The 18,150-nt window shown below is 52.5% G+C and overlaps 1 protein-coding gene across 1 annotated transcript; it reads right to left on the bottom strand.

The window, feature by feature from the left end:
- Positions 1–7,046: 7,046 nt before the first annotated feature.
- TRIB3 (tribbles pseudokinase 3) lies at positions 7,047–17,603 on the bottom strand. The gene is made up of 4 exons (XM_058563008.1): positions 17,428–17,603; positions 13,703–13,993; positions 11,521–11,813; positions 7,047–8,517 (listed from the first exon to the last, which is right to left on the bottom strand). Exons 2-4 carry the CDS (start codon positions 13,991–13,993, stop codon positions 8,025–8,027), a joined length of 1,077 nt encoding a protein of 358 aa, XP_058418991.1. The 5' UTR covers positions 17,428–17,603; the 3' UTR covers positions 7,047–8,024.
- Positions 17,604–18,150: the final 547 nt, after the last annotated feature.

Raw genomic sequence — 18,150 nt, 5'->3', positions numbered from 1 at the left:
GGGGGAAAAAAAAGGAGGAGGATTGGCAATAGATGTTAGCTCAAGGCTGATCTTCCTCACACACACAAAAAAGAATGTAAATCAAACAATGTCACTCCCCCATTCAAAACACCCCCAATAGCTCCCATCTCACTCAAAGTCAAAGCCGAGGTCCTCCCCAAGGCCTACAAACTGCTCCCCCCATCCCGTCTCTGAGTACTCTCCCCTTGGCTCACTCCACTCAAGCCCCACCCGTCTCCTGGGTCCTGGAATAAGGCGAAAACACTCCCGCCTCAGGACCTTTGCACTTGTAACCCAAATATCTTCATGGCTTGCTCTCTCCCTTTATTCTGGTCTTTACCCAAAAGTCTTCCCTGACCACCCTATGTGAAATGTCACACATACACACATATATCCGGCATTTCGCATCCTACTTCCTGACTTCATGTGTTCTCCAAAGCATATATTACTATCTAACAGCATATTTTACTTATCCTTTTTGTTTGTTTGTTTTTTTTGTCTGTTTCCCTCTTCTAGAGGCAGGGACTTTTGTCTGTTTTGCTCACCACTGTGTCCTGGTGTCTAAAACAGTTCCTCACACATAGCAGGTGCTCAAGGATTATACGTTAAATGGAAGAAGAAATCGCAGACTTTCATCTGGGGTCACTTTCCTTTAGCCTGAAATACACCCCTTAAGACAGGTTCTCAGCCTGGTGTACATTTGAATTGCCTGGGGAGCTTTTAAAAATCCTGGTGCCCGGGCAGCATCTTAGATCAGTTGATTTAGCATCTCTGGGGGTGGAACCAGGCATCAGGAATTTTTAACCCTCTCTGGTGTTTGTAATGAGAAGCCAAGTTTGAGAACTGCTGTTTTAGAATTCCCCACGGGAAGAGTCTTCTGGTGACAAACTTTCTCAGGTTTTGTTTGAAACGTATTTGCTTAGACCTCATTGTTGATAGACATTTTCGCTAGGTAAAGAATTCTAGCTGGCATTTCAGCGCCTTGAAGACAGCATCCCCTGTCTTCCAGCTTCCATGGAGACACTATTATCTGTCAGTCAAACTGCTGTTCTTTCTTTCAACAGCTTTATTGAGATATAATTTATACACCATAAAATCCTCCCATTTAAAGTGTACAATTTAATGTTTTTTTAGTACATTTGCAGAGTTGTGCAACCATGACCACAATCTAATTTTGGAACATTTTTATCACCCGAAAAGAAACCCTGTACCCATTAGCAGACGCTCCCCATCTCCTACCCTTCAACCCCCCAGCACTAATCTACTTTTGGTATCTATAGATTTTCCTATTCCGGACATTTTATATTATTTAAATGTTTCAATGTGTGGTCTTTTGTGACTGGCTTCTTTCACTTAGCATAATGTTTTTGAGGTTCATCCATGTTATACTGCTGTTCTTTTGAAAGTAATCTCTCTGGTTTTATTTCGTCTGAGTGCTTTTAAGATATTTTCATTGTCTTTGGTTTTTTGCATTTTCACTATGATGTGTCTGTGTGTGAAAATTTATGGAGTCTCTTGAATCTGTGATTGATGTCTGATGTCTCTCACAAATTCCCTCTTAAGACATGTCTCGTCTGCGGTTTAACCCATCTTTTGAATTTTGTTTTTTGGTTACGGTATTTTTCATTTTAGAAGTTCTGTTAAGTTTCCAAATCTGTTATGTCACTTAATATAATTTCCTATGCTTTGGCCGTAGTTTCAAGCTTATTATTAATTAATTTATTTAAGCACAGTAAACTTTTTTGTTTTATAATCTGAGTCCGATAATATTGCTATAGAACTCTGAGTATCTGTTCCTTTTCTTTCTTTCTTTCTTTCTTTTTGGTGAGGAAGATTCGCCCTGAGCTAACATCTGTGCCAATCTTCCTCTATTTTGTGGGTCGCCGCCAGAGCATGGCCGCCAATGAGTGGTGTAGGTCCACGCCTGGAAACCAAACCCAGGCCGCTGAAGCAGAGCACGCAGAACTTAACCACTAGGCCATGGGGCTGGCCCAATACGCTTCTGTTTTTGCTGGTTCTCACTCCGGTTGCCTTGTTTTCTCCTGCTGACCCTGCGGGTTTATGATGGTCATGTTCCTTCAGCTCTGTCACCAGCACAGCTCTGTGCCTGGGGCAGAGATATTCTTTCAGGTGTCCTGGTCTTGCCCTTGGCCCTTCAAGGGTGGAGCTGCATTCACTGTGGACACCCTTCATCCCGGTGGGTAGACTCTGCAGTCATTCGAAGCTGCGTTCAGTCCCACAGTGTGCTGTCTGTGTGACCCTGGACAAGAGATTCCCGCTCTCTAGGCCTCAGTTTCCCCCTCTGTACAATGGTGATCATGATCATCCCTCCCTCATAGGACCGTTGTGAGGATCTGTATCAGTTGTTGGTTATTGATACCTAACAGATTACCCCAATACTTAGCAGCTTACAACAATAATAACCATGTGGATCTCACACAGTTTCTATGGGTTGGGAATAGAGGAGCAGCTTCTTAGGGGGTTTTGGCTCAAGGTCTCTCATGAGGTTGTAGTTAAGATGTTGCCTGGACTTCAGTCATCTGAAGGCTTGACTGGGGCTGGAGGCTCAACTTTCACGAAAGCCCACTCATGTGTCTGGTTGGAGTTGGTTATTTGCAGGATGCCTAAGTTCCTCACCACCTGTGCCTCTCCACAGGACTACTTCAGTGTCCCAGCAACATGGCAGCTGCAGTCCCCAAAGCAGATGATCGAGGAGAGCAAGGCAGAAACCATAATATATTTTATGGCCTAGCTTAGAGGTCATACTCCATCATTTTCATAATATCCTGTCAGTTACACTGGTCAGCCCAGCTCAGGGTGGGAGGGAACTACACAAGGACATGGATACTAGGTGTTGAGGATTGTGGAGGGCCATCTTAGAGGCTGGTTATCACATGTCAAGTGAGATAATCCATGTAAAGCACTTAGAGCCATGCCTGGCACGTAGTATGTGCTCAGTAACATTAACCATCTTTAATAAGTGTCCTGGCTTTGCTCTAGGCATGTAGGATCTGCATAGCAACTGTTTTCATTCATTCAACAAACATTTATTGAGGACCTCTGTGTGCCAGGCACTGTTCTAGGAGCTGGGGAGACAGTTGGAAACAAAACATAGTCCCTGGCCTTATGAAACTCACATACACAGATATAGAATGTCCTGCCAGGTGGTGCTACATGCTATGAAGAACCACAAAACCAGTAAGGGGAGAGAGGCTGAAGAGGAGATGGGGGCTGTATGTCTTTCCCCGTGAAGCTGGTACAGCTGTTGTGGTGGCTCAGATTCTGACCTCTGATAAAGCCCTCGCACACCTGTGAACCCATCCTAGCACTCCAGGCAGGTAGAATTTATACTCATTTTACACCTGGGCTGGGGTCAAACGGGCCCAGAGAGCAGCTGAAATGAGCTCTCAGTCCCCAAGGAGTCAGGATTTCTCCAAATACAGAGATTCTCCAACTCGGTTGCTCAGTAGCATCACCCAGGGAGCTTGTTAAGATGCAGAATCCCAGGTGTTGTGACCCTCTAGGTCTGGGAAGAGGCCAGGGATCTGCATTTTAAACAAACACCCCAGGGGACTAACCAGCCACAGCTGAGAAACCCTGTTCTGACAAGGGTCAGAAGAGGCTCCAGGTCCAGCCTCAAGTGACGGGCAGGGCTTAGCCACACAGAGAGGAGTCGAAAAGTCTAAAACCCAGAGACACCAAGCAATTTGTCCAGGGGCGTGCAACCTGCAGGGTTGGTTTTTGGTACACAGTGGTCAACTTATTTGATCAAGTATATCTCATGTTGTCTATTGAGGAAAAAAAAAGACCACAAATTATTTTCAGATCTTCCCATCAAGAGGGAGAATTGATTTCCCTACCCCCTGAATCTGGCTATGGGACATGCTTTGGCCAAAGGGACATTTGCTGATGTGACACAAACACAGCTTGCATATTGGGATCTGTCCTCTCTTGTTGCTTTTTGAAACCCCAAGACCACCACGCAGAGTCAGCAATAAGCTTGTTGGAGGCAGAGATGAGCCATCACAGCCAAGGCTCCCGAGAACCTGCCAATCATAAGTGAGGCTGCAGCAGCCCCCTCCCAGCCGCCCACTGCCCACAAACGCATGAGCGACCCAGCTGAGCCCAGCCCAAACTGCTGCCCCAGAGAATCATGAGCCGCCAAGTGTTGGGGTTTGTAGCACAGCCAAGACTGACACAACCTAGTTACTAGGGGAGAGAATTTACCTTCTTTCACTTGTGGCAAATTTTTCTTCATCATGGTAATTAACATTGCACAACAAACAAACTCCACATCTCAAAGACTAAGCGCAGGAGGCTTCGTTTCTTGCTTAGTAAAATCCACCATGGGTCTGGTGGTCCTCCTCTATCTTAGCTAAGGGAACGCCTGGCCTCGAGGTGGCTGTGGAAGGGAAAGAGAGGGATGGAGGCCCACCAGCTCTCAGTTGCTTCAGCCCAGAAGTGACCGCCCCTGTTTTTCCCTTCTACACATACACCATTGGTCAGAACCAGTCATGTGACTGTAAGGGAGGCCAGGGCATGTGGGGGAGCACATGACATATTTGGTGATGCCCCCCTTTGTCACAAAGAACTTACCACAGATATAAGTAACTTCTTAATTTGTGTGGTTATCTGTTTAACCTCTGTCTCCTCTATTAGACTGTGAATCCTTGAGGGCAGGGAACATGTCTGTGTCTGTCTTGCCTGATGCCTGGCCTATAGTTGGCATTCGTAATAGTTGTTGAATTGCTAAGTGAAGGAGTAATGGGGCAGACCACGATGTGTGCTTTTGTGTTTAGCTCCCAGTTGCGGAAAAAATCCCCAATTAAATTTCTAACAGTCCTTCCCTCCCAGTAATATATATGTATTATATTTGATATTGTAAAACTCGTATACAATGATCATTAAATGAGTATAAATAGAACACAAATGTCCCCACTAATTGCAGTCAGGGGTGTGGCTACATGCGTTACTTGGTGAGAGTGGATTTTGCATTTTTTTTTTTTTAGGAAGATTGGCCCTGCACTAACATCTGTTGCCAATCTTCCTCTTGTTTCTTTTTCATCCCCAAAGCCCCAGTACATAGTTGTGTAGCATAGTTGTGGAGTTATAGCTCTTCTATATGGGATGCCACCTCAGCATGGCTTGATGAGCGGTGAGTATGTCCGCACTGAGGATCCGAACTGGTGAACCCCGGGCCACCGAAGTGGGACGTGCGAACTTAACCACTAAGCCACGGGGCCCGCCCCGATTTTGCATTTTGATGTGGCAGTTTTCATGTGGCTGCATCCGAGTGGCCTTGTCAAAAGTTCCTGCTTCAAGGCAAAACCAGGTGAGTCTTTTTCTGTTGTGTGGTCTTGGACAAGTCTTCTGCTCTCTCTAAACCTCATTCTTCTTATCTGTAAGATGACAAGAGTATCTGCCTCATAGGGTCGTTGTGAGGAGTAAACGAGTCCCTCTGTGTAATGTAGATAAAGGGTGGGCACAGTTCATGCCACGTGGCAGCCCCCTTTATTTATTTATTTATTTATTTATTTATTTATTTATTTATTTCCCCCAAAGCCCCAGTAGATAGTTGTATGTCATAGCTGCACATCCTTCTAGTTGCTGTATGTGGGACGCGGCCTCAGCATGGCCGGAGAAGCGGTGCGTTGGTGCGCGCCTGGGATCCGAACCCGGGACGCCAGCAGTGGAGCACACGTACTTAACCGCTAAGCCACAGAGCCGGCCCAAGCAGCCCCCATCTTATATGAGTTTGCTTCCCCTGCCCTTGATCCACAAGTACCAGGAAGGACACAGCTTTTGAGGGAGCTGGGGCAGGGTCTGCTGGAAGCTGGGAGGGAGAAGGGAAAGGTTGGGGGCTGCCCCATGAGACCCTAGACACAGCTGGGCCCTGTACTGGGCAATGCTGGGTGCACAGAGATGAGCTGACTTGTCCCTGTCTGTATCAGTTAGTGTTTGCTGTGTAACAAAACACCCCAAAACTTAGTGGCTTAAAACAACAATCCTGTTACTTAGCTCATGATTCTGTGGGTCAGTTGGGCAACTCTTCTGGTCTGGGCCAGCCTGACTGACCTCTGCATTTGCAGTCAGCTGGAGGGTCGCCTGGTGGCTGGATGATCTAGGACAGCCTCCCTCAAGTGTCTGCAGTTAGTGGGCTACTGACCAGGGCATCTCAGTTCTCCTTGTGCTTTCTCCCACTACCTCCTCCCTCTCTGAATTTGATTTTGTTCAAGAATCACTCCCCCCCACACAGGTAGCATGAGCCTCAAGGAGGCTGTCCCCACCTACAGCTGGAGGATTGGCATGATTAATCAGTATAACTGCATTTCCCTTGAGGGTGACTGGTCAGGAAAGGGCATGTGACCCAGTTCTGCCAATGAGATATGTGAGAAAGTCTGTTAGGAGTGCTTCTGGGAAAGCTTTCCACATCCTAAGAAAGAGCTATGGGGATAGCAACAACTAACTCTTACGAGGGCTTGTTATGCCAGCACTGTTGATTCTAAGTGCTTTACATAAAATAACTTACGCAGTTCTCATGAGTTAGGTACTATTATCCCTCATTTTACAGATGAAGAATGTGAGGCATGGAGTGTGTGAGAAACTTGCGGAAGGTCAAACAGCTAGTGAGTACTAGAGGCAGGATTTAATTCCAGGCAGCCGGACCCCAGAGTGCTGAGTTCTTAAGTACTACAATGCCACCCTCCTTCTTCCTCTGGTCACAGATCTCTCTAATGTGGCACCTGGGACTGCTGTAGCCATTGTGCCAGCAGTCACCTGGGACAACAGAGCAGAGAGACAGAATGAGCCTGGGGAGCCAGGGTCCTTGCTAACAGCTCTGAGAGCTGAATCAATCAGCCCTGAAGCCCACCCTGCCTGTTGACTTCTTGCTCTGTGTGAAATACATTTCCTTCTTTTTTAAGCCACTTTGACTCAGGGTTTTAGTTACTTGCAGCCAAAAAATACCCTGCAACACCACTGTTTCCAGAAGGAACAGAGAGACTGTGGGAAGACCTGCTGGGTCTTCTGTTCTCACAACCACTCAGCTGAGGTCGAGATACAAGGCCTCTGGCCTTTCCCCACGGGGCTGGTTTTGGAGGCAGGGAAAACTGATAAGAGATAGGGAGGAGAGGAGAGAAGAAATGTCCAAGAGAAATAAAAGTATTTCATAACTCCTTTATTAGGCACAAGATAGAAATATATACTCGTGGCATCAAAAACCCATACTAACAATGTGGGGTCCTGGACCCCAAGTATCCCCAGAACAGGGCTTGGGACTTTCCAGGAGGCCAGCGGGCAGACTCTGCCTGATCCTGTTGCCCAACTGGTGCTCAGGTCAGGGGCCACTGAGGTGGACAGGCCCCTCATTCCAAACCATTCCTAGAGTTAGATGAGGACCAGCGTCATAGTTTCCACTCGATCTTCCAGCCCCAATCCTTGGCTAAGGCCTGGACAGAGAATCCCTTGACCAAGAGGACAGAGCTGCTGGGAGCACAATTCCCAGCATGGCCTGGGCTCTGGAGTCCTATGTTGCTGGGGAGAGGCCTGGAGCCTTTGGCACAGAGATGCTTCCCTTTCTCTGAAAGGTGCAAGATACAAAGGCAGCTGGGTTGTTTGTGAAGCGGACTGTCCCATGACAGAGGTGCCTGGGGGCCAGCACGAGTGGATATCGAACCTGCACTAAGTGTGCCCAGCGTGGAAACTGACCTGTGGGCGTGGAAAAGTGTTGTCAGCTCCGTGAGCAGGAGTTTTGTCTCGTTTATTCACAGCTACATTCCCAGCACCTAGAGCAGGGCCTGGCCCTCAGTGAGCCCCCAAGAAGGACTTGTTGAATGCACAAGCCCGTGTGCACAGGTGTGCGGAACCACACAGGGGTGCATACAGCACACTCCACACAGGCCTCCTCCTTTCTCCCTCCCCCTAGAAGGCACTTAAGGTCTGGCTCAGTTCAAAGAGGCAGGAGAGAGCTTGGAGACACCCAAACTCAACCCACTGTTTGCAGCTCAGTGTCTGGTGGCATAGCCCTAGCCATATAGACCCACTTCTCTCTCTCCCTCCTCTTCCTCGGCCTCCTCCAGCCCTGGTCCATTGGGGACCACCTGGTCAGCCTTCCACAGGTGGGATCGGGATGGGACTGAGGGGACCGGGTTCTCCCGCAGCCAGGGGTGCAGCAGGATGCCCGTGGCTGTGAGCCGCTCAGCGGGCTCCCGTCGAAGGAGGCAGCGGACCAGGCAGCGGGCAGGGGCCGAGAGGCCCTCAGGCAGGGCGAAGGCCCCACGGCGGATCTTGCCAAAGAGCAGGGCGGGCTCTGAGTCCTGGAAGGGGTAGCGGCCCGCCAGCATGGTGAAGAGCGCCACGCCCAGGCTCCAGACATCCGCCGCCTTGCCTGAGTAGGATGCCCGTGAGCTGAGGATCTCGGGGCCCACGTAGGCCGGGCACGCGTGCTTGTCCCACAGGGAGTCATCCGGCCCGGTCAGCACGCAGGCGTCCTCCAGGTTCTCCAGCACCAGCTTCGTCCTGTGGTGGGAGAGAGACAGAGGGGTCAGCTCCTAGTGGGACTCCCATGCCACCATCCTACACTGTCACCCTGAATGGCACCCACTTCCCAAGTGCCTGCTGGCATTTGGCAGATATGAGCCAGTCCTGTGAGGCTGGATGATTGGAAGCCCAGGCTCAGAGAGGTTAAGTCATTTCTCAAGGTCACAGAGCAATTAAATTTGAACTAGGACTCTGAGAGGAACACACTTCCTAACAGTCCCTCGAGCAGGGGGCTGAGGGGGCTGAGGGCACTAAGCTTCTCTTAAACCAGATGCAAACTTAGGGTCCAGGCAGGTAATAAAATAAGAAAAGTAGGGACTGTGCCAACATCTCAGCACAAACCTTGCCTAAAAAGGGCAGCACTATGGGGCCGGCCACAGTGGTGCCAGTTGAGTGTGCGCGCTCTGCTGCTGGTGGCCCGGGTTCAGATCCTGGGCGCGGACTGATGCACTGCTTGTCGGGCCATGCTGTGGCGGATGTTAGCCCAGGGCCAGTCTTCCTCAGCAAAAAGAGGAGGATTGGCATGGATGTTAGCTCAGGGCTGATCTTCCTCACAAAAAAAAAAAAAAAAGGGCACCACTGACAACATGACAGTGAATCTCCACGGAGCGCCCGTGGTGGACCTGCCCCGGAGCCAGGCTCCTTACCTGGCGCACTTCATTATACCCTCCAACAACCCGTGGGGAGGACACCATTCTACAGCCACAGGGCGCAGGGCTGGGACGTGAACCCTGGCTCTCAGCGACACACAGCCAGTGCTATGAACCACTCAGATATTTCCCAAGGTGGCTCCACAGTCCCATTTTTTCCCAAGAGAAGCCAGAAATCATATTTTAATGAAAAAGTCCCAGTTTTTGAAATGTTGGCAACCAATTTCAATTAAAAACGAACACGTATGTGGAGCAAAAATAAAAATGTGTGTGTAGCCTGCCATTTGCAACTTCTGCTTTAAACAACTCCCCCGGAGGCCTCTAGGGTACTTTAAATAATAACCACTCTATTCCCACTGCTGTCAATCTTATTCCCATGGCACCACTTCCTGGGTGCCTGCGGCATTTCACAAACACTGACCAATCCTGTGAATTACAGAAAAGGTGTGTGTGTGTGTGTGGTGGGGGAGGTGTCAGCATTCTTGGTCCATTTTACAGATGAGGAAATCAAGGCTCAGGCAGGTGAAGCCATTGTTCAAGGCAAAGAGCAGGTAAAAAGTAGAGACAGGATTCGAACCCAGGTCTGTCTGACTCCACTGTCACTCTTCTACCCACAGTGTTTCTCAAACTATTGCCTTGAAAAGAGAAGGAAGCATTCTCTCACCTCTGGGAGGTCTGGGGTTTTGTCCTCACCCTAAGCTCAAAATTATTGGAAGTTGTGCACTAGCTTAAAAATCATTATACATCTTACAGTCTACTTCTTACTAAAGGCGTGTTCCTTTTAGTATAAAATACAGAAGGAAATAAAGAAATAGAAAATCACCCTTAGGCAAATGTCATAGTAATAACTGCTCCAGGCAAAATGGATGGCTGCTGAAATCAGTGCAGGAAGGTCTGAGGACAACCAGGGTATTTACATGCATAACTTCAAAGTAGCTCAAGGGACTTATTAATTACAAGGTATTACCCAAGGTATTTATTAATTACGAAGGGTAAATTAGGAAGCTTACAGTGGAGAAACTTGGCAGACTCCACCTGAGCCACGGGATCGAGGTTGACATCACAGTAATACGATCAACATCAGGTATCTCCTGATACCATGTACTCAGAGGGGCCTCTCATTTCTGGGGTTTTGTTGCCAAAAACGCATAACTTCAGTCTAACCGTGAGAAAAACGTAGTGAAATCCAAACTGAGGGTGTTCTGCAAACTAACCAACTGGCACTCTTCAAAAGTGTCCAGGTCAAGAAAGACGAGGAAAGACAGAGGAACCGTCTGGGACTGGAGACATGACGACGGATTCCTGGATGGGCTCCCGGCCACAAGAAGGATGTTAGTGGGACACTAGCAAAAGCTGAATCGATCTGTGGTTTAGTTAGCGGTACCAGACCAAGGTTAATCGCTGAGTGCAGATAGTTGTACCATGGTTATGTGAGACCTTAACATGAGGGGAGACTGGGTGGAAGACATATGTGAGTTCTTTGGACTATTTTTGCCACTTTCCTCAAAGTCTAAAAGTATTTCAATATAAAAAGTTTTAAAAAGTGCCATGGGGTCACCTTCCTCCCACCCTAAAAAAGTCTTGACATGGAATCGATGCTCCTGATGGGTGTTCATGTGGACCTGGTGGCTTGGTGTGTTCCCTGACACATCCTGGTCACACGAGGGGTCTAGGGAGGGGCAGGATGCCGGGTCCCTGTCTGTTCCCCTTCCAAAAATCACTGATTCTCAGTTTCACAGGAAAAGTTCCCATGTGGGGAACCTCAGGGCCTGTTTTGGCTGCTGTCTGTGGCCCTGAAGCCTGGAAACATCTTGACAAGCCAGCCCTCTCCCCCACCAACGGGGAAACTGAGGTCCAGAGACACCGGGTCACCCAGAGTCAGTGGCCAAGCCCAGCCAGCCTCCAGCCTCTCAAGCTCAGAGTGAATTAGGCTCCGGCTCTGCAGTCCCGTCTGGGTGGAAATCCCAGCTCTACTATTCATGTAGCCGCGGGGTCTTGGGCGCTACTTGGCCTCTCTGGGCCTCAGTTTCCTCACCTGCCGCGTGGGGACAATAATAACAGTGCCTCCCGCAGATTTGCAAGGATGCCGGCCACCGCAGACAGGGCAGCTCTGCTCTTCACCACCGTCAGCCGTTACGATTATCACCCAGGCTACGCTCCATCGCAGGGCGCTCCGATAGGGCGGAGTGACTTTTCCGGCGAACTAGGCGGCGGTGCTAGCCCAGGCTTCTCCACCTTTGGGGTAAGTTCCTTCGCCTTCCTGAACCTCAGTTTCCCACTAGGGCCCACTCTGGGGTGTGTCTGGGGGTGAGGTCTCTGCGGCCACACTCACCTCTCACAGTCGGTGAAGACGAAGCGACGCAGCTTGAGGTCTCGCACGACTAGCCCGTGCTGGTGACAGTGCGCCAGGGCGGCCGCCATCTGGCGGAAGAGCGCGGCGGCCTCGGGCTCCGGGAGGCGGCGGCGGCGGCGCACCAGGCTGTGCATGTCCCCGTGCGGCCGCGGGAAAAAGGCGTAGAGGTGGCGCGTGCCCGCCAGGACCTCGGCGGGCCGGGCCACGTGCGCGTGGGGGGGCAGCTGCGAGTAGGGCTCCAGCACCGTCAGGGCGTCGCAGACCGGGTACACCTGGGGGCGGAGCATGGCGTGAGCAGAGGTGGGGACCCGTGGAGCCACCCCCGGCTGGCCTTGGAAAGAGTCACAACCAACTCTTTAGAAGGATGATGAAATAGAGAATATTCTGGAAGGGGGCACCCATTTTAGAAAGTGTGGTCCAGAAGGGACTCTGGGGAAGTGACCTGAATGATTCAGAGATGCCCATGGGATAAGCTTTCCAGTTGGGGGGCACAGGCAGTGCAAAGGCCCTGCGGCAAGAAAGAGCTTGAGCTGCACTAGAAACCCAGCCAAATACCAGTACGGCTGGAATAGGGTGGGGGAGGGCAGAGGGGCCATGGTGAGGGTGGGGTCCTGGAGAAATGTGCTAGGGTCTTTAGGGACATTAGACAGAAACCTCACCATAGCCCTGAGAGGATGCTCAGAGGAGGAAGGTGAGTTGTTGCAAGCCATATGGCGGCAAAGCTGGTGTGCTCGCTTTGGCTCATCTGACTTTAAACCTTTTGCATGTTATTTTGTCTATGCCGCACAGAAAATAAAAATAAATAAAGCATAGACATATGTAATCCATGGGAAAAAAAGTGTAAGCATATGTCTAAAAAAAAAAAAACAGTTGTGGTGGCATGGAGGAAATAATCCAAAAACAGAGACTTTTTTTAAAGTTAGGGCAAGCGCATTACTGCCTCTGTGCATTTGCACTGGCTGTTCCTGCTGCCTGGACACGCACAGGGCTGGCTCCCTCAATTCATGCAGGTCACTGCTACAATGTCACCTCCTCAGAGAGGTCGTCCCGGCTGTCCCCAGCTAAGATCACCTGCCCCCACTACCCCACTTCCCCTCTCTCCCAGCTCCTAGCTTTTCCTCCGCAGCACTTACGATCACCTGACTTATATTTTACTTATTCACTTGTTTATTGTCCGTGTCCCCCGCTAGAATGTCAGCTTGATGAGAGCAGAATTTTGTCTGTTTTTGAACGACAGCGTGCTGCATGGCGCATACAGGTGCTCACTGAAGGTGTGTGGAATTAATGAATAAGGCGATAATCTACAAAGACACGATGTTGCTCCTTCTACGCTCTGACCAGAAAACCCTAGGCGATGTGGAGATGGCGGGTCAGCCCCTGCGGTTCACGCTGGTGTGGGGACCAGCGCACCCCAGCAGACTCCCCTAAATGTTGCTGAATAATGGGGGCCATGTGAAAGCGTGACGCTTCTTGTCCGAGCTGGCTTGGGTCATTCCTCTCAGCGTGGACCTCCCTCCCCAGTGGGAACAGAAAAGAATCTGCGATGCTGCAGGAAGGGGACCCAGAGTTCAGAGGTCCCTTAGAGCACCTGGGGTCAAGCACGCAGGGAGCCCAGGTGAAGCTGGTGGCTGGACGATGTGCCCAGATCTGTCCCTCTGCCTCCCCACCCCCACCCAGCAGGAGCTGGAGACAGCTGCTGCTGCTCCCAGGTGGAGGCTTAAGTCCTTCTGCCTCTCTGTGCACTCCCAAGGGGACCCAGCTGTCACTCCGCTGGGCCTCTGCATAGCTGTTTCCCCGGCCTGGACCTGCCTTCTCCCACTTCTCCCTGGCTAACTCCTGCTCAGCCTTTTCTGGCTCCCCCCTGAACTACAGTAGAGGCTTCTCCCCTGTGCTCTCAGGGCCCCTCAGCACCACCCCGTTTATCACACTATGGGGCCTACACTGTGAATTCCCCCAGGGCTGGGACTGTCTGGTTTACCCCTGTCTCAGCCCAGCCCCAGCCTGGAGCTTGACAGAGAGCTGGGGGCTCACGGGCTGCTTCCCCAGTAAACACAGGAATAAATTAATATAAAGACCCCCCAGTCCCTGGCAATCCTCTGCAACCAAGACCCTTCTCAGGCCCCCTGTGACGCTGGTGGAGAGTGGCCCCCAGGGCAGGTACCTTGCAGGTGTACTCGGCTCCTGTGGGGCGGTGCAGGGCCCGGTAGGCCTGGCCGCCCTCCTCAGGCTCCAGGAGGACATAGGGCCCAAGCCGGGAGGCGGTGGTCACAGCAGGGGCACGGAGTGGAGCAGGGGGTGGGCTCAGGGGCAGTGGGCAGGGGGGCAGCCTGGGCGGGGGCCCACTTCGAGCTTGTTTCCGGGTGGGAGCCTCAGTGTCTAGGTTGTCGTCCAACTCCAACCGCTTCTTCCTGGAGGGGGCAGCTGCAGGAGCAGCCAGAGGGGTGGCTCGCATCTAGAAAGAAGGAGAGGAAGGCACTCAAGTGAGGCTGTTTGGCGGCCCTCTCTTCCCCTGCTGGTGGGAGGGTACATTGGCCCAGCCAATTACAGAGGATGATTTGTAGTGTGTATTAGACTGACAAGTGCACATAGCCCTAATTGGGTGTCCCACTTCTGGGAATTTATCTTCCAACTAAAATGCTCACCAAAAAATTAAATATGTGAAAGGCTGCTCATCAGAGCCTTGTGTCTAATAGCAAAAGGCAGGAAACACTCCCAAGTGTCCAGCAGTGGGAGGCTGGTTAAATACCATGGTACAGCCATACCGTGGAATACTATACAGCTCTGAAAAAGGACTGGGAAGCTCTCTATACACTGATGTAACGATGCAAGTACAAGGTTATTCCTGCAGCCCATGTGATAGAAACAATTTAACGTCCATCCTTAGGGGGCTGGTTAAATAAATTGTATTTCATCCATACAGGGAACAATTGTAGCCATTCAAAAGATTGAGGAAACTCTTTATGTGCTGATTGGAAAGATCTCCAAAGTGAACTGTTAAGTGAAAACAGAAAAAAAGGTAAAGCGGAGAGAGAGACTTAGTGGTTGTGACAGGGAGGAAGAAAGACTTTGCATTGTATCTGTTGAGTGTCATAGCGCAGGAGGCTATGAGCCGTGACGGGGAGGGAGGGAAGGAGGGAGTAAGATGATGAGGGTGCTGCATGAATGCGGTGGGCCTGAATGCGCATGTGCATGTGCGCTCTGGAACGGACATACTGTCCAGGGGAAAGCAGGCTGCTGAACAGCACACCCAAGGTGACCTCATTTATGCAAAGACCCCCCAGCATATAAAATGATGTAGCTCCATGTTTGCGTGTATGTCGGTGTGTGAATGCACAGGGAAAGGTCTGGAAGGACCCAGACTAAACTGGAGGCCCCCAGGGGAGGAAGGGATTTGGTAGGGGGGCAAGGGAATTTTCAATTTCAGTATTGTAAGGTAAAGATCCTGCGTTCACTTACTGCTTGAGTATTTCAGATCAGAGTGTATTTCTTTTTTTTCAAATGTGAATTTTATCTACTATTGCCTGACGGCTCAAGAGCTCCCGGAATCACAGGGACCACAGGCGAAGTCAGTCCCCCAGCCAGCTCAGCTTCCCCCTCATGTGAGAGGTGAGGCGGGGAGGGGAGGGTCTGTCAAAGGCCCCCAAATTCATTCATTCAGCTGTGGGGGAAGCCACCCCCCGTGCAGCTGTGTCACCGTGTGTGGTGGGTGGAGGAGAGGGCAATGGCATGTCTGGGCGGAAAAGTTCTCTCCAGGACCCATCTGCCCACCCATTCAGGCTCCAAATGAGGGACACGGAGCCCAGGGAAGAGGAGTCAGAGGGAGATGGACTTCAGCCCAGGTGAGACCTTCCCAACAGTCCCAGGCAGGATTAACAGGGAAACATGACTCAGTCAGTTCTCACACTGAGGCCCACCTCTCCAATCACGCTGCTCCCAAATGTCTGGGCTGGCCTGGGAGGAAGGGAGGGAATCCCCACCCCCACCCCCACCCCCACCCCGAGTGAAAGGCCATAATCCCATCTTGGTAAGAATGCAATCAGGGGTGGCTGCAGTCAGATATTCCTGGGTTCTAATCCTGGCTCAGATCCTTCCTGGCTGGGTAGTCCTGGGCAAGCTCTTCAACCTCCCTGAGCCTCAGTTCCCTCATCTGTAAAGTGGGAACAGGATGCAAAGCCCATAGGATTTTTCTGATGATGAAATGAAAACACAAATAAACTAGAGTGGCCTTTTGTAGGGTAGGTGTCAGAAAATGGTCACTACTGTTGGTCCGTTACTATTATTATTATTATTCGTAGCTGAAGATGCTAAAGTGCTACCCCTGAAAGGCTCAGGAATCTCCCTGGGGTGAGGCTAGGATGACACTCTTTACCTCCAGGGCTGTTCTGAGAGTCACACAGGATGACACCTGGCTGTGTGGATGCTTTGTGCCCTGGCAGCACGAGACTCCCTGGAGGGGCCCTCTGGGGGCCACACCAGCACTCAGGCTGCTTGGTCCCATCCATGCCCAGAGGCTGCTGGGTCTGAGATAAGCTCACTGGACAGGTGAGGTAACTGAGGCTGTAGATGAGCAAGGCCACACTGCAGGACTAGAATCTCTGCTGTAGGATGGAGGCAGCCCCCAATATCTACCTCTTGCTGTTCCCTGACACCTCCGGGGAATGAGAGTGAGCCATACCAAACACACACACAACCCAGGGCAGACAGGTGTACTCACGCCCCTCAAAAAGACACTTTGTCCAAGCCAGCCAGCCCGCGCCGCACATCCAGGGCAGAGAGGGACATATCATTACGTGACACACACCTCGCCCTCCAGGGCAAGTGCACAGGCACACACACACAGCTCTCCCCACTATCACACTCAGGACTGCAGGATTGATACCAACGAGGCCATACGCACAGTCTGACACGCCCCCCCAACCCCGCGGAAGGCAGTTAGCACCCTCCCGGCGCCTTCCGCAGCCAGGCCCCTCCGGTGGGAGCTGAAGCGGCGGCCGCGGGTGTCCCGGGCAGAAGGTTCGGCGGAAACCGAGAGGGGTGGGGGCAGTGAGGCAAAGGGAAGGAGGCTGGGCCCCAGGCTGGGAGAAGGGGCGGACCTGGGCCCTCGCCCCCACACGCCCGAGTCTGCAGGTACAATGCACACCATTGGCAGGAACAAATACACGCGCGCACAATACAACGTGCAAACCCGAAGCCGCACCGCCCTCGGGCCCCGCATCCCGCGCTGCATCCTCGCTCCCACTCGCCGTGCACCCCCCCACCTCCCTCCCCGCCCCGCCCCCTCCGGCACCCCAGCTCTTCCCGGCGGTGTCCCCGCACAGCCAACACCTGCCACCAGGTGCCCAACCCTCCCCACAGCTCGCACAGTCCACGAGGACACAGACCCCCGAGACCATCCCCGCCCAGACCCCACAGGGTCACGTGGACACCCGCAGATCCCCACAGGCACGCCCCCACAGTGACACAGACCCTACACGCAGTCCCCCAATGCCCCACACAGGCGCCCCCAGACCTCCCGCACCAAACGACACAACTCCCCCGCCTCACACTCACACAAAACACAGACAACCGCACACCCCTCTCGGGGCGACACCCGGACACCTCAGTCCCCGGCCCCCTCTGCCCCCGGGACACAGCTGCCACTCCCCACGGGAGCGCACCCTCGGCCCAGCCCGAGTCGGCCACACTCGGGCGACCCCACGCCCTGCCGGGCCGTGTCACCTGAGACGCGACGGCAACACTCAGCCCAGGTCGCGCCCTGGACTGCGGGGTTTGTTAAAAGTTGTGTGTGCACGCGCGTGTGTGTAACACGCAGCAACCCGCAGCCGCCCAGAGGCTCCCGGTCCCCCTCCGCCCATCTCCGTCCTCTCTCCTGTCCCCACCGGGTACCTTGCTCCCGCGTGCGCGGGGGTCCTGCCGCCGCTCAAGCTCAGAGTCGCCGGGGCCCCCGGGTGGCCCGGGGTCGGTCCGGTGTGCCGAGCTCGGGATCCCGACGGAGCGCTGTCCCGGCCCCAGCAGCCGGACGCGTGCGGCGCCGCCGGCGCTTCCGCTGCGAGTGTCTCGGGGACGCCAGGCGCCGGGCTCCTGCTCCGGCCCGGGTGATGTAAACCTGAGCTAATCAGCCGCCTCCGGATGCCCTCAGGCCGGGGATTGCACCATCCGCCGCGCCCCGCCCCTCGGGGTCACCGCCGAGCGCGCCCCGCCCCGGCCCCTCCCTTTCGCTCCGCCCCGGCACCCCTCGCCTCTCCCGCCCTCTAGGGGTGTCTGGTCTCCACTCCCTCCCCTCCTGCCCCGTGCCCGAAGTTTGAGCGAGGACACCTGCCTCCGACTCTCCCTATCACCTTGGGAAAAGCATTTTGCTTTTCTGAGCCTCAGTTTCCCCATCTGTGAAATGGCAAGCAAGAACATCCTTCCCTCTCAGGATGGTTCCAAGGAGAAAGAGCAAACCGTGACAGTTTCCTGGGTGCTTCCCCGTTTATAAAGCGCTTTGGGGTCCTGCCCGGTGGCACAGCGGGTAAGTGCACGCGCTCCGATTCAGCGGCACTGGCTTCTCAGGTTCGGAACCGGGCGTGCACAGGCGCACTGCTTGTCAAGCCATGCTGGGACAGTGTC

The sequence above is a fragment of the Diceros bicornis genome, chromosome 19 (assembly GCF_020826845.1).
Source record: "Diceros bicornis minor isolate mBicDic1 chromosome 19, mDicBic1.mat.cur, whole genome shotgun sequence".
Classification (NCBI taxonomy): Eukaryota; Metazoa; Chordata; class Mammalia; order Perissodactyla; family Rhinocerotidae; genus Diceros; species Diceros bicornis.
Note: the sequence above shows the minus strand (reverse complement) of the source record. Positions and strands in the feature narration are given on the sequence as shown.

Coding starts and splice junctions, on each gene's coding strand:
- TRIB3 (XM_058563008.1), bottom strand. CDS start 13,993: ATGCGAGCCACCCCTCTGGCTGCTCCTGCAGCTGCCCCCTCCAGGAAG. Junction 11,814..13,702: donor GAGCCGAGTACACCTGCAAG/GTACCTGCCCTG, acceptor CTCCGCCCCCAG/GTGTACCCGGTCTGCGACGC. Junction 8,518..11,520: donor GTCTTCACCGACTGTGAGAG/GTGAGTGTGGCC, acceptor CTCCCACCACAG/GACGAAGCTGGTGCTGGAGA.